The following is a 22,589-nucleotide window of genomic DNA, read 5'->3' as shown; positions in this document are numbered from 1 at the left end:
TACTGGGGAATCAAACCTAGGCCATCAGGCTTTGTGAGCAGGTGCCTCTAAGCACTGAGCCGTCTCTCGGCCCCCTTTGTCCATCTTTTGACTGAGCTCATCATCTTCCTCAGAGAGGAAGGGGAAACAGGTGGCAGTTGGTAGGACTGACAGCTGAGAACCGAGCCACAAACAGCTTTAGCAATGCTTTGGGATCTTTTAAGGTGCAGTCTTTTTTTTTAATCCCCTGTTTTCCTGTGGGCACCTCACCTCCATGGGTGTGCAGGAACTGTGGTTTCATCACCTTCCACGAGCAAACATCACACTTCCGTTAGGGAGGGGGAAGAGCAGTGCACCAACCAAAACCATGGCAAGTGGTCTCCTGTCTGTTTTCTATTTTCCACAGTATCGTTGTTATCTCTTGTGGTCTCACCTCTGGTGGTTTTTATTAAGTTTTTCTCTACCTTCATGCATATTGATCATATCACTTGACTGTGGTTCTTTACAGAAACACATGCCCTGTGGGAGAACACACCATACATACTTGATAGCATAGTAGATTGTTACGTGTAGATTAGTTTTCTGAGACTTGTGTGGCAAGAACACAAACAGAAATCTTCAAATTTTTATTTGCTTTTTATTGACAAAAAAGAGAATTTCATTAAGTTGTTCTTAAGTTAATCTGACAAGGGCTTGGGCAGATGGCTCAGCAGTCACAGGGGGTTTGCTTGCACAGACTGCTGGTACAGGTTCCACTTTCAAGCCACCTGCGTAAGATCTTTGCAAAAAGTGGTGCAAGTGTCAGATGTTTGATTGCAAGTGCAAGAGGCCACGGTGCCCCCAAACATACACACATACGCTATTAATCTGTAGGGCTGAAGGGCTGGCTCAGCAGTCCAAGGCACTTGCTTGCAGAGCCTGATGGCCCAGGTTGATTCTCAGTGAAGCTAGCTGAAGCCAAATGCACAGAGTGGTGCGTGGTTCTGGAGTTTGTTTGCAGGGGCAGCAGGAGAATATGGTGTACCCATATTCTCCCTTTCTTTGCAAATAAATAAATATATGTCTAAAAAATGATTAACCTGGAAGATAACATTTTAAACCACAAGAAGTTCTGCAGAGCCGTGAGGGCAGACTTGTGTACTCAGTAAAGTAGACAGGACGAAAGTGTAGTCAGAGCAGATCACAGATCACAGAAAGAGAAACTCGGGAGGCAGAGGTAGGAGGATCGCTGTGAGTTCAAGGCCACATAGTGAATTCCAGGTCAGCTTGGGCTAGAGTGAAACCCTACCTTAAAGAAAGAAAAAAAAAATTAAAAAAAATAAGAAAGAAAAGAAAATTGCAAGTTCCTGGACAAGCCAGAATAAGAGTCTACTATGAAAATGGCTTTATTTATTTATGTATTTTTTTGGTTTTTCAAGATAGGGTCTCATTCTAGCCCAGGCTAACCTGGAATTCACTATGGAGTCTCAGGGTGGTCTCGAACTCAGAGCAATACTCCTACCTCTGCCTCCTGAGTGCTGGAATTCAAGGCATGCACCACCACGCCTGGCTTGTGGAAACTTTTAACATTTAACTTTTATGCATTTGGGGGAGGTTTATTTGGGGTAATGAAAGGTAAGAAAAGATCAGATCAAATCTTTCTGCAGTGTGATCTTAGAAAAGCTGTTTTTTCTTTGTGCTTGTATTTATACTCCACAGCAGTTAAATATTGAGTCCCTTCCAAAAAGGAGAATTATATACTATTGAGTTAGATATGTGTAAAAACTTTCTTTGTGTTACATATGCCATGAAAAATAGGATGGAGACCGGTAGAGATATAATTGTGCTGCATTTTCAAATCAGCCCTAGGGAATAAATACTGAAAAGTCACGAGACATGTGAATATGTAATTTATCAGCAGGTTTTCTTTCACGTTATGTTTTTAATGTTTTATTGAGAGAGAATGAGAAAAGAGGAAGAAACTGAATGAATATAGGCACACCCGGGCCTCTAGCCACTGCAGACAAGCTCCAGATATATGCGCTACCTAGTGCATCTGGTTTTACGTGGGTTGGGGAATCACACCTGGGTCCTTAGGCATTGCAGGCAAGCACTGAAATATCTCTCCAGCCTTATTTTAATTTGTTTGCTTGTTTTGAAGTAGGGTCTCACTCTAGCCCAGGCTGGCCTCGAACTCATGCTGCCACTCCTGTTTCAGCATCTTGAGTGCTGGGATTAAAAGCATGTGCCACTTGGCCCTGTCTCCTTTCTGGACAGTAAGTGCTCAGGATGAACTGTCTTCTCTCACCCTGCAGGGCAGCTGGTGGTGTGCACCCTGTGCTCCTGTGTCATGAAAACGAAGCAGATCTGGCTCTTTTCGGCTCACATGCTTCCTCTGCTCGCACGACTCTGCCTTGTTCCCCTCGAGACCATTGTGATCATCAACAAATTTGCTATGATTTTTACTGGATTGGAAGTTCTCTATTTTCTTGGGTCTAATCTTCTAGTACCATATAACCTTGCTAAGTCTGCATACAGGGAATTGGTCCAGGTAAGAGTGGGTGGATATATTACTTCATATATTTTAAAGATCAAGCTCACTTTTATTTCAGGCACAGTGTGGTAACATTCTTTTTTACAGTTTTGAAACAGTGACTACTGCCAGCCCACTTAGCCGCATCAAGAGGTTCTCAGGAAGTTCTGCTGAGAAGATAGTAGAGTGAAAGGGTCCGTGGTGTGCATATTACTGACTTACCAGCACCTGGTCCCTGGCTTAGTAACTCTAGAAATGTAGTTACTTCTGTAAGCTCAGCTGAACAGATTCTGGGACTTATTTTTGCTAAATTGTTTTTTTAAGAGATTGTTTTATAAACTGGAAAACTGAGCTATAATAAATTTGTAAGCTTTTTAAAGGTATACTGTTTCCTTAATGTTAGTGCTTTTGGCAAACTAAATAAATTGAGAACTGTTGCTTAGTGAACACATGGTAGGAGCCAGGGGAGTTTTTTTTAATGACTTTATTTTTATTTGAGAGAGGGAGGGAGGGAAGGAGGGAGGGAGAGAGAGGGGTGGGGAGAGAATGGGCACGCCAGGGCTTTCAGCCACTGCAAATGAACTCCAGATGCATGTGCCACCTTGTGCGTTTGGTTTACGTGGGTCCAGAGGACTCAAACTGAGTTCCTTTGGCTTTGCAGGCAGTGCCTTAACTGCCAAGCCATTTCTCCAGCCCAAGGGGGAGTTATTTGTCTGGGGGGAAAGATTTGCTCATTGTCCTTGTTCTGCAGTAAACTTCTCCAGCGATTAAGTATCTGTCTTCCATTGAACTGCTTCTCTGTGCCATCCCCAACAGACCCTGGAAACCTCATCTTCCCCTGCCTGTTCTCTGCCTCCTTAGTTAGTATTGCATGCTTCACGCCTGCTCCGATTGTCTTGATTAGACACAAATGTAAGTCACATCTCATTAAAGAACCTAGGAGGTGGTTCTGTTCTATACCTAACTTTTGTTCTGACCTTCCCCCTGTTTGGTGTTGCTCACATGTGCATGTATGTCCAGCGTTAATACGAGATTCAGGGCATCTGAAAGAAAATGTACTATTTATCATGTTTAAAGGAATTGAATGGGAACAATATTACAAGAAAAGAAGAGCTAGTTAATTTTTGTTTTTGTTTGTTTTTTTTTTTCTTCAAGATAGAGTCTTGCTCTAGCCCAGGCTGACCTGGAATTCATTATGTAGTCTCAGGGTGGTGGCCTTGAACTCATGGTGATCCTCCTACTTCTGCCTCCTGAGTGTGGGGATTAAAGACGTGCACCACTACACCTTGCGAACCAGTTAATTTTTATTAGAAGTACTTCATATTAACCTGAAGTGTTTAAAGGTGGTGAAGAAGTCTTGTCTTTTTTAACCTTTATTGACCTCTATCATATACACAATATGCCATGATCATAATCCCCTTCCATAGCCTTCCCTTTTTCCCTCCCAAGCCCTCCCTCCACTGAATCACTTCAACTAGTCGATCTTTTATTTATTTATTTATTATTTTATTTATTTATTTATTTATGTGAAGGAAGCAGAGAGAGAGAAAGAATGAGAGTGGGCACTCCAGGGCTTCTAGCCACTGCAAAGGAACTCCAGATGCTTGCGTCTCCTTAAGCCAGTGCAAGTACCTTAACTGCTAAGCCATCTCTCCAGCCGTTATTTATTTGTTTGCCTTTTTTTTTTTGACAATTTTCATAAATACATACAGTGTGCCATGATCATAATTTCCTCCGCCACCCTTATTTTTCTCCCTTCTAAACCTCCCTCCACAGAATCCCTTCTTTCCAACTAGTCTCTATTTTATTCTTTCTTTAAAAATACATGCTGATGTTTTATTAGGTTTCTATCTAATACATCCCCAAAACAAAATTATCTAACACCTAAAGTTTTATGTTCAATTACCAAAAAACTACGCAAGCATTTTGTGCAGTTGAACTCCTTTTACAACCAGTAAAAAGCTAATAGACCAATTCCCTTTCCAAGTGGAGATTTAAGCCTGTTAAGAGTAAATTGTTACAAAGTTCCCTTAATGATTTATTCCTTCTTCTGAGTTTACTGTTCATATTTACCAGTTTGTCTCTGCAATACCATCTTTAAGACGTCTAACCAGAATCTCCAGACTCAGAGGTCCTCACAGAAGCCCCACAAGTAATTAAGTACGGAAGGCTTGAGCAGAGATTCAAGTGCCGTCTTTTATTCTCAGGACTTCATTTCCCCTCCTATTATGCAGGTTTTTGTGTAGGTAGTGTCAGCACCATGAGGTCATGAAGACCATGGGCACTTGGTATCTGGAAGACAGTATTGTGAGCACTCCTGCACTTCCTTGGCTCTTACACCCCTTCTGCAGTGGTCGCTGAGCCTTGGAGGGTTCCTCACTTAGTACCGAACACTCCACTGTCACTTCTCAGTACGTGGCTGAGGTTTGAGTCATTCCAGTGGTGACCATCAAGTGGAAAGCAAAGCTTCTCTGACTAAAAGTGAGAGTAGCATTAATATATGGGCCTAAACATATAGGTGTTTAGAGGGCTGTTTTGTGGGCATAATATATCCATTTAGTCTGTGGTAGTAGTTTCTGTCCCAGGGCTTATGACCTTCCAGCATTGTAGGGTTTTCATTTGATTTTTCAGTACCAGGCACGAATTTCCTCTCATAGAGTGGGCCTCACATTCAATCAGAAAGGATTTGTTTTCCCCCTTAACAAACATGCCATCATTGCACCAGTTGACACATTTGGCCTGTCTGGCCAGCTGTAAAGCTTGCAGGGTTAGCTGGGTGCACTGCTGGTTGGGTCCGCTGATGACTTTCCTCTTCCTAGTGGATGCATGCTGCATAACTCCGTCCAGCATCCCGGCAGCTAGTCAACAAGAACGTGGTTTCCAGCTGAGCTCCAGCGTGATTTCTCAGTGGCCTGCAGTTCAACCATGAAGTATTTAGCAATAGGGTCTTACCACCTAGTTCTGGTGGGCAACCAAGAATCTTGGTAGTAGTCTGTAATGTTCTAGAGGTATCAGGGATCTTCCTGGCCAACTCATTGGAAGGTGTCCCACTCCTGGCACTGAAATAATGTAGGAACAATCTGTGGCTTCTGGGCACAACATTGTCCACCTCCACTTGATACTTCTGCCCAAACTCTTTTAAAATATGTATGTTATTAGCTAGCAAAGAAATAGGTTTCCATATGGCTTAGTCATAATATCTTTAATTTTGATTAACCCTCTCCAACCTGTTCCTCACCTTCATCCCCTCTGCTGATCCCACTTGAAACATACCACCCCCCAGTATTCTGTCCCTCTACCTACCTATCTGCTATACCTTCCCTCTGCCCCTCCCCTGTCCTCCTCCTTCATAGCCCCTTTCGAGCTTCCTGGCCTCTATGACTGACTTTTACTCCACCTCACACAAATCTAAACATTTGAAGTTAGGATCTGCGTATGAAAGAGAACGTACGATGTTTGACCTTCTGAGCCTGGGTTACCTCACTTAGTCTAATCTTTTCCAGATCCATCTATGTCCTTGCAAATTTCATAACTTCATTTTTATTCACAGCTGAGTGAAACTCCATTGTGTGAATATGCCACATCTTCACTATTCATTCATCAGTTGAAGGGCATCTAGCCTGGCTCTGTTTACTAGCTGCCATGAATAGAGCGGCAGTAAACAAAGGAGCAAGTACGTCTGGAGTAGTGAGTAGAGTCCGCGGGACATGTGCCGAGGGGTAGTGTCGCCGAATCCTGTGCCAAGTCGCGTGTTTTTTGTCTCAGAAAACCCCACTGGTTTCCACACTGGCCGTCCTAGTTGCCCTCCCACCAGCAATGCAGAAGGCTTCCTTCCCCACACCCTCAGCATTTGATTTCTTGATGATAGCCAGTCTGATACGAGTGCGATGGAATCTCAAAGTAGCTTTAAATTTCATTTTCCTGATCTATAAGGTCGTAGGACATGATTTTAAATGCCTATTGGTCATTTGTATTTCTTCTTTTGAGAACTCTACTTACTTCTATAGTCCATGTTTTGATTTGGTTGTTTTTGTATTTTATTATTTAGCTTTTTGAGTTCTTTGTAAATCCTAGTTACAAATCTTCTGTCAGATATATAGCTGGCAGAGATTTTCTCCCATTCTGTAGGTTGCCTCTTTGCTCTGTTCATAGTATCCTTTCCGTACAAAAGACTTTTTTTAATCCCCCGAGGTAGGGTTTTGCTAATTCATTATGTAGTCTCAGGTGACCTCGAACTTCAGGCAGTCTTCCTAACTTGGCCTCCCAAGTGTTGGGGTTAAAGGCATGCGCCACCACACCTGGCCAAAAGCTTTTTAATCTCATGAGGTCCCAGTGGGTGATTAGTGGTTTTATTTCCTGAGCAACTAGTATTATATTCAGAAAGTTCTTGTGCATGTCTAAATGTTAAAATGTTTCCCCTACTTTTTCCCTAGTAGTCTTGAGTTTAGAGTTTCAGCTCTGATATGAAGGTCTTTGATCCATTGGGAGTCAATTCTTGTTCATGGAGAGCGATAAGGATCTATGTTCATCCTTGTACATACAGCCACCCGGCTCTCCCAGCACCTGTTGTTAAGGAGGCTGTCTTGAGTTGGAGAGATGGTTTAGTGGTTAAGGCGCTTGCCCGCAAAGCCTAAAGATCTGTGTTGGACTCTCCAGGTCCCACATAAGCCAGATGCACAAAGTGACAACGAGCACAAGGTCACACACGTGTACAATGCGGCACATGTGTCTGGAGTTTCATGGCAGTGGCTGGAGGCCCTGGCATGCCAATTCTCTCTCTTGAAAAATAAAATAAAGCTGTAGTCTCTAGCGGGTAGATGCTCCTGGCTGACTCTGGGAGCTGCGGGCGCCTCCTGCTTCTTAGCAGGGCTGTCGTCTGGGTTCAGTGACTCCTGCCCCACCCCAGCCTGGTGGCTGACTCGTCTACTGTGCGTTTTCCTGCCGCTTTTTCCCTAGGCTCTTCGCAGATGCTCCTGTTCTGCCAGGATAACCGGAAGTCTTGATGTTTCTGTCTTTATTTCCTTCCTCAGGTAGTGGAGGTCTATGGCCTTCTGGCCTTGGGGATGTCCTTGTGGAACCAGCTGGTCGTCCCTGTTCTCTTCATGGTGTTCTGGCTCGTCCTCTTCGCCCTTCAGATTTACTCTTACTTCAGCACCCGGGACCAGCCCGCATCACGCGAGAGGCTGCTTTTCCTTTTCCTGACCAGGTAATTCCCAGTGCCCGTGGTTCCGTCCATAACCTCTAAGGACAGAAACAAGAAAACTTTGATCTAGGAATAGTAAGCTTTATGGATGACTGTCATCAGTTGGATTACACGACTTCATTTTTAATTAAGGTAGGAATTTCATTCTGTGGACACCTGCATCTGGCAGTGTTCGGGATGTACTGGTAGAAAGCACGGTGGGACTTTTGTCTGCCCCTGTGATTAGTGGAAAAGTATACAGCAAAGTGTAAAAGTAGTTTTTTCAATTTTAAGTTAAATTATTAGGCCACTAAGAGAAAAATATGTTACAGAAACATGTGTCATATTGAGTATTTAAGTCCTACACATTTAATCTTCCTAGCAACCGTCAGAACTGGGGACCCTCACTTATCATTTCTGTTTTGTAGCTAAGAAGACTCTAGATGTTACCCAGGTGATGCTGACAGAGACAGAGTTGGCTACCTGTACTGTGTGTGCCCTCATACTTGCATGGTTTTGCTTCAGAACGGAGAGGGTCAAGTGACTGGCAAAATTGATATAACACAGTGTTTTGTTTAATCCTGCTCTCCCCAATTTAAATATTTGATTTTTTAAAAAAATTGTTATTTATTTATCTGAAAAAGAGGTAGAGGGAGGGAGAGAGAATGGGTGCTCCTGAGCCTCCAGCCACTGCACACAATCTCTAGATGCATGCGCCACCTTGTATATCTGGCTTACGTGGGTTCTGGGGAATAACCTGGAACTTTTGGCTTTGCAGACAAGTGCCTCGGCCACTAAGCCATCTTCCCAGCCCTAATATTTAAAGAAAATAATTTTGTTTATTTATTGAGAGAGACAAAGAGGCAGAGAGAGACGTGAGTATGGGCGTGGGGGCCTCACCTTAATTTTTTTGTAAGCAGAGAGAGACAGAGAGAAGCTCTAATGGATTAGCCAGTTAACTTTTTATAAAACTTTTTTATTGACAGCTTCCATAATTATAGACAATAGACCATAATAATTCCCTCCCCTCTCCCACTTTCCCCTTCACATATCCACCTTCCATCATTTTCCCTCCTCTCTGTCTGTGTCTCTAATTTTTACATTATCTTCATTTCTTCCTGTTACGAAGGTCGCGTGTAGGTAGTGCCAGGACTGCAAGGTCGGGGTAGCCAGGCCATTTTCTGTCTTAGCAAGTTATCTTTGTAAGTAAACTTCCTACAGTTAGCTGTGAAAGTCAAGTTGACATTTGATATTTATTTACTTATTTATTTTTAATTTACTTATTTATTTATTTTGGCTTTTCGAGGTAGGGTCTCACTCTAGCCCAGGAATTCACTATGAAGTCTCAGGGTGGCCTCGAACTCACAGTGATCCTCCTACTTCTGCCTTCTGAGTGCTGGGATTAAAGGCGTGTGCCACCACGTCTGGTTTGGTTTTTATTTTTAATGAGAGGGCGGGGAGGGGGAATGAATCGGCATGCTAAAGCCTCTAGCCACTTTGGTCGAACTCCAGATGTGTTCGCCACCTAGTGCACATGTGTGACTTGTGCTTGTGCATCTGGTTTACGCGGGACCTGGAGAGTAGGCTTTGCAGGCAAGTGCCTTAACCACTAAGCCATCTCTCCAGCCCCCAAATTTGATTTTTAAGCTGGGCATGTTTGTATAAAAATCAAAATAAGGTTTGATTAAAAAATTTTTTTTAAGTTAAGCCAAGCATGGTGGCACATGCCTTTAATCCCAGCATTTGGGATTAAACAGGTAGGAGGATCAAAGTAAATTCCAGGCCACCCTTAAAAAAAAAATTTTTTTTTAACCTTTTTTAAAGATTAAAATAAAAGTTTTTTTTTGTTTTTTTTTTTAAAGTAGGTTCTAACTCTAGCCCAGGTTGACCTGGAACTCATGATGTTCCTCCTACCTCTGTTTAATGAGTGTCGGAATTAAAGGCCTACACTACTCCACCTGGTGAATATTTTTATTTATTGAAAGAGAGACAGTGTATGTGTACACATCAGGACCTCCTGGTCCTGCAAACGAACTCCAGACCCTTGTACCATTTTGTCAATCTAGCTTTACAAGGATCCTGGAGAATTGAACCCAGGCTGGCAAGCTTTGTAAGCAAGCGCCTTTCATTACTGAACCATCTACCCAGCGGTGATTTTTTTCATTTTAAAAGTTAAAACTGAAAAAAAAAAAAAAAAGAATAAAGGTAGCCAGGCATGGTGGTGCATGCCTTTAATCCCAGCACTTGGGAGGAAGGAAGAGGCAGGAGGAACCACAGTGCGTTCGAGGCCACCCTGAGACTACATAGTGAATTCCAGGTCAGCCTGAGCTAGAGTGAGACCCTGCCTCAAAAAAAAAAGAAACAACAAAAAACAAGAATAAAGGTATTCAATAATTTGGCATCTTGTTTAAAAAAAAAGTTAAAACTGTTGGAAATGGTTTTGAACTATATATTTGGGTATGCCTCTGAAGTAACCCTTTGCAATTAAATTCATTTATCTAAACCTTCGTTAAGTTGAAATTTGAAGCACTGGTAGTGGTTGATACTGCTGTGTGCTTGGAGGGGTTCTGAGCGGGGCCTTGGTCTGTAGCGGCCGATGGATGGGGAAGGAGTTGTAACAAGTAGGCACACAGTACCACAGACTGAACACCAAGCAGCCAAACCAGGAGCAGCAACTGCACATACTTCTTTTGACTATTTACAGGTGTTCTAATTACAAGTTTCTTAAAGTTTAAGCTCTTTGAATTGTATTGCTTTTAGAGGTGACAGGTAATTAAAAAAAAATCAAGACTTTATTTTAATCTCCCCCCTTTCTTTCTTTCCTTTGGTAGGGTCTCACTCTAGCCTTGGCTGAACTGGAACTCACTCTGTAGCCCCAGGCTTGTGCTTCAACTCATGGTGATCCTCCTACCTTAGCCTCCCAAGTGCTGGGAGATTAAAGGCGTGTGCCAAAACACCTGGCTTAAAACCTTACTTTATTTTATTTATTTATTTGCACGTGTGTGTAGGCACATCAGGGTCTTTTGCTGCTGCAAATGAATACTTACGTGGGTTTTTTTTTTTTTTTTTTTTTGGTTTTTCGAGGTAGGGTCTCACTCTGGCTCAGGCTGACCTGGAATTCACTATGTAGTCTCAGGGTGGCCCCGAACTCTCGGAGACCTCTGCCTCCTGAGTGCTGGGATTAAAGGCGTGCGCCACCACGCCCGGCCTTACTTGGTTTTATGTGGGTGACTGGGAAATTGACTCCAGGCCGGCAGACTTTGCAAGAAAGTACCTTTAACCACAGTACTATCTCCCCAACCCCCAAGATCTTATTTTAGATGGGATACTATGCAGTGGATATTTGATTTTTTTTTTTTTTACAATCTTACTTTGAATAATAGTAAGATTACTTATGTATGGAATGATTGATTTCACTTAAATTTTGGTTTTTGATATAATTAACAAATTGAGCCGAGGGCTGGGGAGATGTCTTATCAGTTAAGGTACTTGCCTGCAAAGTCTAACCACCTGGGTTTGATGCCCCAGTACCCACGTAAAACTAGATGGCACAAGGTGGTGCATGCATCTGGAGTTTGATTGCAGAAGCTGGAGACCCTGACCTGACCGACCATTCTTTCTGTCTGCGTCTCTTCTTTCTCTCTTTCTTTTTGCATAAATAAATACATATTGTAAGAATATTTTAAATAGAGCTTAGGGGTAATTTAGGACTGACAATGTTTTTATTGCAAACAGAGTTTATCTGTTATTTCCCCCCTTTTCCAGCATTGCCGAATGTTGCAGCACTCCGTACTCTCTCCTGGGCTTGGTTTTCACCGTGTCGTTCGTGGCTCTGGGCGTTCTGACGCTCTGCAAGTTTTACCTACAGGGTTACCGCGCTTTCATGAATGACCCCGCAATGAACAGGTATACGGTTCACTTTTTCTAGCAATTTCTGTCGTGTAAGCAGCTTGAAGATAATATGATGAATTTCCTTGGTTCTTGTACTTTTAGAGGAAATGGAATTTTTTTCTGGTATAATTGCAACATTAGAATTAAAGTAATATGAAAAAGTTCCAGTGTTTAAGAAAATATGTATTTTAATTGTCATGAATATTGGACACACGCCTTTTCCAGTTTTCTTTGAGAATTTTGAAAGCTTGCTTTTTCCTGCTTGAACTTTTTATATTGTAGTTCTGTTAAATCTGATTTTCCTTTGGTACTTAAATTTTTTCTTAAATTTTTGTAAGAACATAAGTTGGGTGTGACTACTGCAGTTTCATAGAATGCACTGAGAGAATACACCACCGTTAACCATTGTTTCGTGGAATCACTAAGGTCAGACACTGCGAAATCCACAGAACATCTTATCATTTCTATTATCTGAGACTTTAGGGGTTTCTTTTTTGTAGCTTGTATAAGTCCTGAAAATCATGTATCTCCCCTCATCTTAAACACCTGTAGTATTTATCACTTATGGTCCATAATCCTCCTACTTATCCCTGCCAACAACTTCAAGTTCAAAAAAAACAAACAGTGAAAGGAGCAAAATGAACAAATGATTCATGTGAAAGTTTATACAACCCCTGTCATTTATAAAACATAGAATGCTAAATGACAGCTCAACCCTCCCCACCCCCATTCCATTGCCTTTCCTCAGGTCTCTGCTCTAGATAAGTTCGTGGTCCTTTTATAGAGAAAAGTACATATGGACATACAGATTCATTTTCACTCAACAAAAGTGTGCTCATTTTCTCATTCCTTTGTTAGCATGTGTTGTTATCATCACACTTTGCAATATTTGCTAATGTTTAGTTTTCAAAACTGTGCCTGTCATTTCTTGTTTGCGAGAGTCCTTTACAAATTCAGCCAATAGAATAGAAGGTCTTAGGACTTTTATGTGTTTTATTTTTCCATATAAAAATAAAGTTGCAGAGATAAATATAAGTGCATATATATGTTTCATATAATCAAGATATTGTTAATGAAGTAACAATAATTCAATGAATGTTAATGAAGGCATCATGCAGTGGATATTCGTGAATAGCAGGAGCACTTGTCTTGTTAACAAAGTGTGGTTTTAAAACTTAATATTTAGAATTTGCGTTTTCCCTCTCATTGTATGGCAATTGGATGCTAAACTCATAGTTGCGTGCTTTTGTACACATAGGTATATGTGACTATCCAGCATCACAGTACTGTTACAAGCCCCGCAGTTACTTACATAATGTTCAGGATTTGAGCCTGAATTGCCAGGATAGATTTAAAAATGCATGTCACCAGTCCAAGCCATTGGATTATCTTCTCTTGGGATTAAATGATGCTTGGGTCATTTCTGCAAGTGTCTCCTTCTCAGGGGGATGACAGAGGGAGTGACGCTATTGATCCTGGCGGTGCAGACGGGGCTGATTGAGCTGCAGGTCGTCCACCGGGCCTTCCTGCTCAGCATCATCCTCTTCATCGTCGTTGCGTCCATCCTGCAGTCCATGCTGGAGATCGCCGACCCCATTGTGTTGGCGCTGGGAGCATCTAGAGACAAGTAAGGAACTTCCCAGTGTTCCTGGGCTGTGTTTAGTTCATGTGGTGCAGCCTTTCCACATGTATGTTGCCTGCAGATTTAGGGAGTGTTTAAAGATGGGGTGTGAATGGAAAGTAATACTCATCTGGGTTACTTCAGCAAGTTTTCTAGAAGATTTGAGGGACAAAGGTAGAAGAAGAGGGAATCATTTGGGGGACATGACACAACATGATATCAGAAACTGTAAGTGAGCAACCTCACAAGGTGAACTCTTCTCAGCACCAAGTAGAAAGGGGAGCTCGCCTTTTTTTAGGAGGGTGTATCAGACAGCTTTAGGTTCACTGAGATGAACTTTCAGACCAGGCACAGTTATGGAGGATGGGATTTATTGAAGCTTACTATCCAGGGGAAGTTTCATAATGGCAGAAGAAGCTGGCCTGCCTTCACAGAACCAAGCAGAGAGAGAGAAGAACAAGCCTAAAGGTCAAAAGCCACAGCACACTTCAGGAACTCCAGCTAGGCACACTTGGCATATCTTTTATTAAAATCGGAAACCCACCACCACAGTAGAGGGCAAGCTCATCTTGTGTACTGTCAAGGTTACAGGTAAAATGTTCAAGTAGTAGGTAACTTAATGGATGTAAAGAAAGCATATCTGGGGATAGTTTAAATGATCATCAGAGAGTTTTACACGTGAACAAGATTGTGGGCTTATCCTATCTAGGGAAGAGCGAGAAGGAGTTGAGTTGCTGATACTGTGTGTGGGGTTGGCAGAGATTGTGGCTCCGTGTCAGCTTTTAATAACAGAAAAGCAGTGAGCGTATGAAGGTAGCACATACAAGATGGAGGGAATGGGTCTGCTGCTTGGGAATGAGCAGCATTCCAACAAGACAGCTCAACCTTGAATCCCCACAAGGTTTGTTTCTATTTTTTTTATTAAATATTTTATTTTTATTTATTTGTTTGACAGAGAAAGAGGGAGGGAGGGAGAGAGACAGAGAGAGAGTGAGTAAGAATGGCACACCAGGGCCTCCAGGCACTGTAAATGCACTCCAGACACGTGCGCCCCCTGTGCATCTTTGCAGGCAAACGCCTTAACCGCTAAGCCATCTCTCCAGCCCTGATATTTGATGGTTCTGTTTTTTTTTTCCTTATCAAGATTCTGTAGTAATAATTTCATAACCTGATGTGAGTTTTAAATCACCTCTTCGTTGTGCAGATAAATGTAATGCCTTTTTTATTTATCGAGTTCAAAAACATATAAGCTTAGTTAATTTTGAGTAATTACCTATTATTCAATATATCAACTAGATAATGCTAGGTAGAGGAGAGAAACTATTATGAAAGTACAGGTTGGACTGGAGACATGGCTTAGTGGTTAAGACGCTAGCCTGCATCAATAGATTATAAACTACTGCATCCTCTACATCCCAACAACGCCTTAAGACAGCATAACTGGGCTGGAGAGATGGCTTAGCAGTTAAGGCACTTGCCCGTGAAGCCTACGGACCCAAGTTGGATTCTCCAGTACCCACATAAACCAGATGCACAAGGTAGTCCATGTGTCTGGAGTTCATTTCCAGTGGCTAGAGGCCCTAGTATGCTCATTCTCTCTCTCTCAAATAAATAAATAATTTATTTTTAAAGGGCAAGTGAAGTAGAGAAACCAACTGTCAGATAATCATATAGATAAGTACTTGTGGACAAGTGGCCTCTTTTGATGGCCTTTTGGGCCATTGCAGTACACTGAAGCATAAAGACAGTTATGTTACGTTATTTATTTATTTGTTTTATTCTAGGTAGTGTCTTAGTCTAGCCCAGGCTGACCTGGAACTCACTGTCTTGTATCAGGCTGGCCTTGAACTCACAGCAACCCTCCTACCACTGCTTTCTAAGTACTGGGATTAAAAGCGTGGGTCATCACATCCAGTGAGAGCATTATTGATAATCTTTATGATATCTAAGGAAATTGTTAGCTGAGTCCATGCAAATCATGTATTTTAGAGATGTTTTTAAAGAAAAAAACCCTGCAAAGTACTAATTTTTAAGATACTATTCAAAAAATGTTTTATTTATTTGAGAGACAGGAAGAGAGGGAATGGGCACAGCAAGGGCTCCAGCCACTGCACACAGACTCCAGACACATGTGCCACCTTGTGCATCTGGCTTATGTGGGTCCTAGGGAATCGAACCTGGGTCCTTAGGCTTCACAGGCAAGTGCCTTAACTGCTTAAGGCATCTTTCCAGCCCTAAGATACTATTTTGAGGGCCTGGGCTATAACTCAGTTGTAGAGTGTTTACCTTGAATGCTTGAGTCCTTTGGTTCATTATCCAGCACCACAAACAGACAACAAAAACCTAATGATACTATTTTGACTTACAGTTTATGTGGATAGATACAAGGGGGTCTTTTCCTACTCAAATTGCAGTGTCATTGTGTTTTCCCAGCATTCTATCCATGTTCTGACTACTGTTTCTAGATCTATAGCTGAATTCACTGCTTGGAGCAAGCAGTCTCTTGGAAGATGGTCACAACCACAGATTTGTAAATATGCCACATTAGCGTTTTAACCATGGTTCCCTAGGTCTGTCTTTGTATTCCCGAGGTCCGCATTGCCAAACGTTCTTAAGGTCTTCTCAGATGTCAGGGTGGCCAAAAGAATCAGTTTCAGTAAGATCCACACACTTGGACTGTCACAGTTGATCTTAACAATCATAGTCTTATAGGTATTTGAGATGTGTTTCTGAAGTTTAAGGTTTCCCCATAAAGCATTTAGGGTGTCCAAGGGTGAGGTCAGTTCAGTAGCCATTTCATAGATATGAAAAGTAGGTTGCTTTGGCCTACTTACAGCTAGTATTTTATTGTCTCTGGCAATATCTCTTACTAATTGCAGTAATTAAATTTTCATGTGTTAATAAAGCTACTAGAATACTGTTGAAAGTTTGCAAAAGACAGAAAAAAACGCCCACAATTCCACTGCTGCATGGACCCGCAGGTCTACTTCTGCATTTTCCCGGGATGCTGAGCAGCTCCCTTCTCCACGCCAGCGCAGCGACCACGCAGGGGACAGAGATACAGTTCTTTGGGTTGGTGCTCTGTTCTTGAACTCATGGCTTTAGCCTGGGTTGGTGGCCGCTGTGTTGGCGGTGGCAGGGAAAAGGGTGAGCGGACTGTTCTTCCCATTGCCTTTGGTTATAGGAGTTCGCCAGGTGGTCATAGACAAATGTATTGGAAAAGCATGAGAAAAATGTCAGTAGCCACAGGTGACTGAAGATTGAAGTGTGAATGGCTCTGCAGTTCTAAGAAAGGAGCTGGCTGTGACGGGGGCTTCTTTCTCCCCAGGAGCCCGTGGAAGCACTTCCGGGCCGTGAGCCTGTGCTTGTTTCTGCTGGTGTTCCCCGCCTACATGGCCTACATGATCTGCCAGTTCTTCCACATGGACTTCTGGCTCCTCATCATCATCTCCAGCAGTGTCCTCACCTCGCTCCAGGTAGGTCTGTGGTCAGCCGAAGAAGCCATGTCATTAGCGAGCCTCTTTACAGCGAGGGGCCTGTGTAGGAGGCTGTCACCTCCCATTCTTCACTAGAGCAGACTACATTTATTTGAGCTCAGGAGTTAGAAGGTGGGTTGTTAAAATACTCGATAACCAAAGTAAATGAGCCTTTCAGTTGCTCCTTTCAAGGTGATTTGACACAAGCTTGTCATGAGCATTCCAAGTTGATAGGAAACTGTGCCTTATTAAAATATCCTCCAGCTGGTTTGGAGTGGATTTTTTCAAAGTACTCACAGTTTCATAAAATAAATCTATATGTAACTCTTGTATGTAACACCACACACATAAACAATATTGTCCTAAAAATGACAGATACAGCCGGGCGTGGTGGCTCACTCTTTAAAACCAGCACTCGGGAGGCAGAGGTGGTAGGATCACTGAGTTCCAGGCCACCCTGAGACTCCATAGTGAATTCCAGATCAGCCTGGGCTAGAGTGAGACCCTCACCTCAAAAAACCAAGAAAAAAGAACTGACAGGTACAATGTAAATGACAGGTAAATCATTGCTCCCTGGCCAGTGAGGAGTAAAAGATCACGTAGTGCTGGAAATACAGATTTAATCACTGCTCCTTGTAGAAGAAAAGCGTTTTTGTGAGTTGTGAACAGGAGTGAATAGGGAATGAAGAACATTAAGGTAGACATGGTGGGATTTGGGGGAGTCCCATTGAATCATTTTAGTGCCTTATGCCTGAAGGTGTGGCTTTGTATGTAATAACCAGAACTACTAATGTCCCTCATCACTGTCCTCTAGGTTGTATCATTTACCACATCTCAGTCTTTCCTGGGTACCTGCTACATTTAAATACAGTATCTGAAAAGCACCAGGAATATGTTATTTAAATCTGACTTAAAAATTTTGTTAGTGACCATATTCTCTTTTAATCTGTGTACTTTTTTTTTTAGGTTCTAGGGACACTTTTTATTTATGTCTTATTCATGGTTGAGGAATTCAGAAAAGAGCCGGTGGAGAACATGGATGACGTCATCTACTACGTGAACGGCACTTACCGCCTGCTGGAGTTCCTCGTGGCGCTCTGTGTGGTGGCCTACGGCGTCTCGGAGACCGTCTTCGGGGAGTGGACGGTGATGGGCTCCATGATCATCTTTGTCCACTCCTACTACAATGTGTGGCTGCGGGCCCAGCTGGGCTGGAAGAGCTTTCTCCTCCGCAGGGACGCTGTGAATAAGATCAAGTCGCTACCCATCGCCACAAAAGAGCAGCTCGAGAAACACAATGACATCTGTGCCATCTGTTATCAGGTAACCTGCCCAGCAGGGGCCTGTTTGGGTGGGTTATATGGTGTGCCCCTTGGGACTACAACCCCGTTAGCAAATGTCACCTGAAATTTCCAGGCACAATTAACTCCTGGGTTGATTAAAACAAATGGGGCTCAGAGATTACTAAAAACCCGATAAAATATATCCATTTTATTTCTAAATCAAGTTTTTAATTTAGTCCCTTGAATTCTAATTATTTTTGTTTTCAACATTATTGCTCACCCATAAATAAAGGAAAAACAGGTCAGGTGTATTTTATATTTACTCCTGAATACACATATACACACATGTGTATATGCTATCAAATATATATATATATATACACACACACACACTTTCAATCAGGAGTCAGCAACTTCTGAAAAGTGGTGTGCCAAGATACTGACTCCACCTTGCGAGATCTTCAGAGTGGAAAAGAAGTGTTTGTACCTGGTGCTGGTGGAGAGCAGATGTGTTCTGTGATTTCCAGCCTTGTGAGCCTCTGTGGAGGATTGGGGCGGTGCTGCTGGAAGGCCGGGGTCAGCGTGGCCTGTCTGCCCGCCGTCTGTGGCACGTGCTCCCGCCACTGTCACCTGCTTTCCATTACGAACAAAAGGTGATGCTTAGATCCCCTTGGCAACTAAGAGGGAAACAGGCCTAGAGGTTGGTCACCAGTCACATATTATTAAGAGGAGGACTGAGTACCAGCTTTCACTTAAGTCTGACTGCGCTGTTGAGATGTGTGCAACCTTGCTGGCAGTGACAGAACCCTTTCCACTTAAACTTGCTCCTGTAGGAACCAGATAGATGGCTCAGTCAGTGAAGTGTTTGCCTTGCAAGCAGGAGGACCTGAGTTTCAAACCCAGGACCCACATAAAAATGTGGGGCATGGTGTCTCATGTCTTTAATTCTACTGCTGGGGATGCAGAGACAGCCAGCCAGCCACTCAAGTCTCCTTGGCAAGTTGAAGGGCAACGAGAAACCCTGGCGCAGGAAATGGTCAGTAGCATTTCTGAAGAGTGCCTCCCCTCCCGAGATTTTCCTCTGGCTTCCCCACCCACATACATACACATGCTCCCCCCACCCCACGTGCTCCCACACAATGCACACATTAAAAACACTTGATAAGTGTGGGCCAGAAGAAGCAAGCTATAGGTCATATCCATGTATATTCAAGGACGCTCTTTCTCCAAGGTTGCTTTTCATAGGTGGAGTGGGTATTCATAGGTGTGTATTTTTGTGCATTTAAATCTATCTAGAATATGAATTTTTCTCAAAATACAATGACCACTGTTAAAAACTGTTAGTAGATTATAGGTTTGGACACCAGCAAAGCAGTTTTTGCCAGGTCGCTTTCCCGTTTGAAGTAACTGGGAGCAGTGTAGACCCTCCTTTACGCCATTGTAGCTGGCGTCTGGTAGCGGAGTTCACTGTGCTCTTATGGCCCCGTCTTCAGAGCTCAGCTCAGCCCCCGGCCCGGGACTTCAGAAATTGTGTGGGGATTGCAGAGCCCTGCTTTTGTCCTTCCTCTTGTCACACCACTTTTTCTGAGGCGTTGGAACTCCCTGCTGATCCTCGTGGGAGTCCAGAGTAGATTTGCTTAGCTTCCAGCTGGCTGCTTTCCTTGGATGGCTTTCTGCTTAAAAGATTACTTCTAGGAGTTAACCAGTTCTTGGCAAGGAAATTCTGGGGTATTCACTCTTCCTTGTTTGGGGACTTAAAACAAAATTAATGGTTGATTCACCAGATGTGTATTCTTGGAGTTTTAATTTCATGTCCCTGAGCTTCCCTCCCCAAATATGTTTTATGCCAGGAATTCTGGTGCAGAGCATGTCACTCTTCATCTCTATGGTTAACACTTGCACTTAAAAGCCCCATGAGTATGAGTGACTTGTTCTAAGTTAGGCTTATGAGTCCTGTTTCACAGATGTCCTAAGTCAGCAGGCCCGGCCTGGGGTCACCCGAGAATAGGTTGATAATAAGTATTCTGATCAAGTTAAGAAGCTCTGGCTGGTACAGGCCAGGTCTTGAAAACTATCTCTCAAATCCGAGTGCCACTTCCTTGCCAATTCCCTGGTGTTTCGCGGCTGACCTTTGGGTCTCCTCGCAGTGGTCTCACCATGAAATGACCTGCTTAGCTGTGTCGAACCGTAATTTCATTAGGTTTTCTGAGCTCTACTTGCTCTTGTTACACCGGCGGCTCGGGTATGTGTGCTGCTGCTTTATGCGACCTTCGCACGCCATACTTCGGCAAACACAGCTAAGACAGTAGCTTCTTCCTTTATTTTTGGTAATATTTCTTTTTTTTTTTTTGGTGTGTGTTTGTATATAGCAGTCTGATATTAACGGATTTACTAATGAAATGAATTGAGTTGTATACTAAGATGTGTGTTACAGATTTTAAAAAATATGTATTCAAAAGAACATTGTGGCTGGAACTTTTGGGGGTAATGCCAACAATTTCAGATGGTGGCACTCATAAGGTCCCCTCTTGGCATCTCTTCCAGGACATGAAGTCGGCTGTGATCACACCCTGCAGTCATTTCTTCCATGCAGGCTGTCTTAAGAAATGGCTGTATGTCCAGGAGACCTGCCCCCTGTGCCACTGCCACCTCAAGAACTCCCCCCAGCCTCCTGGATCGGGGACAGAGCCTGCCCCACAGCCCCAGCCTCCTGGATCGGGGACAGAGCCAGCTCTAGAGCCCCAGTCTCCTGGATCAGGGACAGAGCGCGCTCCACAGCCCCAAGCTGGCGCTGAGCAAAACATCCTCCTTCAGGAAGGTCCTGAACCCCCAGACCCTGAGCATCCTCCAGGGACTGCAATGCAGGAAAGTTCTAGGGACAGCAGTGGGAACAGCGCCAGAATATCAGCTAGCCAGGAGGGGACTGTTGACCCAGGAGAGCACCCTCAGAGTGGGAAAAGTGACACACAGTCCGTTGAGTCAGCCTAGAGGCCAAGATGCGGGCACGGCGCTTTGGTACAGTGGAGGAGGCTCGACGGGGTTCACTCTCAGATCTGAGGAGGAGCGGGAGAGAATGAGGCAGGAAACTGACGTTCCGAGGTTCTATCCAGGAAGCACTCAGTGCAGACCACCTGCTTTCATCCCTTTTCCGTTGTAGGGGAACTTTTGCAATGTATGTTAATCAAAATGTATTTCTGTGCTCTACGCTGACGTGTAGATGTTCGCCAAGAAACTTCCACCTCGACAGCTTCAGGAATGGCTCCCCCCTTTTGTGAGCTGTGAATTAAGTTGGACTGGAGTGCTTGCAAGAGGCTGATGAAGAGCGCGAGGGTGGTGTGGGCAAAGCGGGCAGAAGTGGAACTGGCATTTCCCTTTCTACGAGATGGGATCATTGTTTCCAAAGTCTGAGTAGTGACCAGCCCTCTCTCCATCCCCTCTCCCTCTCCCTCTCTCTCTCTCCCTCTTCATCATTGGAACTGTCAGGCAATGACCAAGTTTTGTGCGGCACTGCAGTGAAATCAAAGACAGAAGCGTTGATTGTGTCCCAAGGCTGAAGCACGCATTGCTCACATGTGCTTTAGGGAAGGGGAGGGCGGGCACTGGGCCTTGCGAGCGCATTCATGAAACCCCAGACTCTTGAACTCTGTGATGGAGTCTTCTTTATTTTGATCTTGATGGACCTTTTGTTAAAATTTCGTATACTTTGTTGGCTGCGTGAAGTAAACTAAAACTCCGATGAACACTTTGGAGTTCACTCGAACAAGGGAGGCCAAAGTGGGAGGGGCTTTAGTGTGCTGATTAAGGCCCTGGTGTACTTTTCAATCCTGTGTAATGTTTAATTTTTGCAACGGAATCAATAACAGTGTTAAATTATGGCAATATTTGCACTTTGGGAATGAGTACATAACTGTATGATCACACTCTGCAAATGCCACTTTTAAAGCTGTTCATAGATTTTGCACCTTTTCTTTGACAAGGATGTGTCATATTTAAATTTTTACATTCATCATGGCTACCGATAGAACTGGGGAGGGGGGAATGTAATTTTTTATGGGAATTTTGATATGAAAAGAAACTAGTCATTTATTTATACAATAGGCTTGGCTCAAAAAGTGTTTTTCAGACTTGGTATTCCTAATGTGGGATGTGACTTTATTTTCTTTTTAGTAGCAAATTTGGATGTAGACTGACAGACATAGCTGAATGTCTTAATAAATTTAAATTTGAAGATAACCATGTTTCTGTGATTTTTACTTCTGGAAAGTAAAGTTCTGTTCAAAGGAGGTTCTGTTCTTACTTCCCTGATATATAGGCAGGCTGATCTTTCTGTTGATTGATGGTTGGTTTTGGTTTTTTGAGGTAGGGTCTCACTCTGGCTCAGGCTGACCTGGAATTCACTATGGAGTCTCAGGGTGGCCTCGAACTCTCGACAATCCTCCTACCTATACCTCCCGAGTGCTGGGACTAAAGGTGAGCGCCACCACACCTGGCTTGTTTTTTTTTTTTTTTCCCCCAAGAAGGGTCTTCCTCTAGCCCAGGCTGACCAGGAACTCACTTTGTAGTCTCAGGCTGTCTTCAAACACACAGCGATTCCCCTGCCTCTGCTTTCAGAGGGTTGGGATTAAAGGTGTGAGCCACCGTGCCT

At 43.3% G+C, this 22,589-nt stretch overlaps 1 protein-coding gene across 1 annotated transcript in view; it reads left to right on the top strand.

The window, feature by feature from the left end:
- The window catches only part of Rnf145 (ring finger protein 145), a 54,993-nt gene extending 32,816 nt beyond the window's left edge, over nucleotides 1-22,177 (top strand). The window contains exons 5-11 of the mRNA XM_045152491.1: nucleotides 2,274-2,509; nucleotides 7,522-7,697; nucleotides 11,439-11,579; nucleotides 13,009-13,191; nucleotides 16,514-16,661; nucleotides 17,628-17,984; nucleotides 20,489-22,177. Of these exons, the coding sequence (XP_045008426.1) occupies nucleotides 2,274-2,509; nucleotides 7,522-7,697; nucleotides 11,439-11,579; nucleotides 13,009-13,191; nucleotides 16,514-16,661; nucleotides 17,628-17,984; nucleotides 20,489-20,932 (1,685 nt within the window). The 3' untranslated portion in view covers nucleotides 20,933-22,177. The remainder of the gene's footprint in view (nucleotides 1-2,273; nucleotides 2,510-7,521; nucleotides 7,698-11,438; nucleotides 11,580-13,008; nucleotides 13,192-16,513; nucleotides 16,662-17,627; nucleotides 17,985-20,488) is intronic.
- The last annotated feature ends 412 nt before the right edge of the window (nucleotides 22,178-22,589 follow it).

The sequence above is a fragment of the Jaculus jaculus genome, chromosome 6 (genome assembly GCF_020740685.1).
Source record: "Jaculus jaculus isolate mJacJac1 chromosome 6, mJacJac1.mat.Y.cur, whole genome shotgun sequence".
Classification (NCBI taxonomy): Eukaryota; Metazoa; Chordata; class Mammalia; order Rodentia; family Dipodidae; genus Jaculus; species Jaculus jaculus.
Note: the sequence above shows the minus strand (reverse complement) of the source record. Positions and strands in the feature narration are given on the sequence as shown.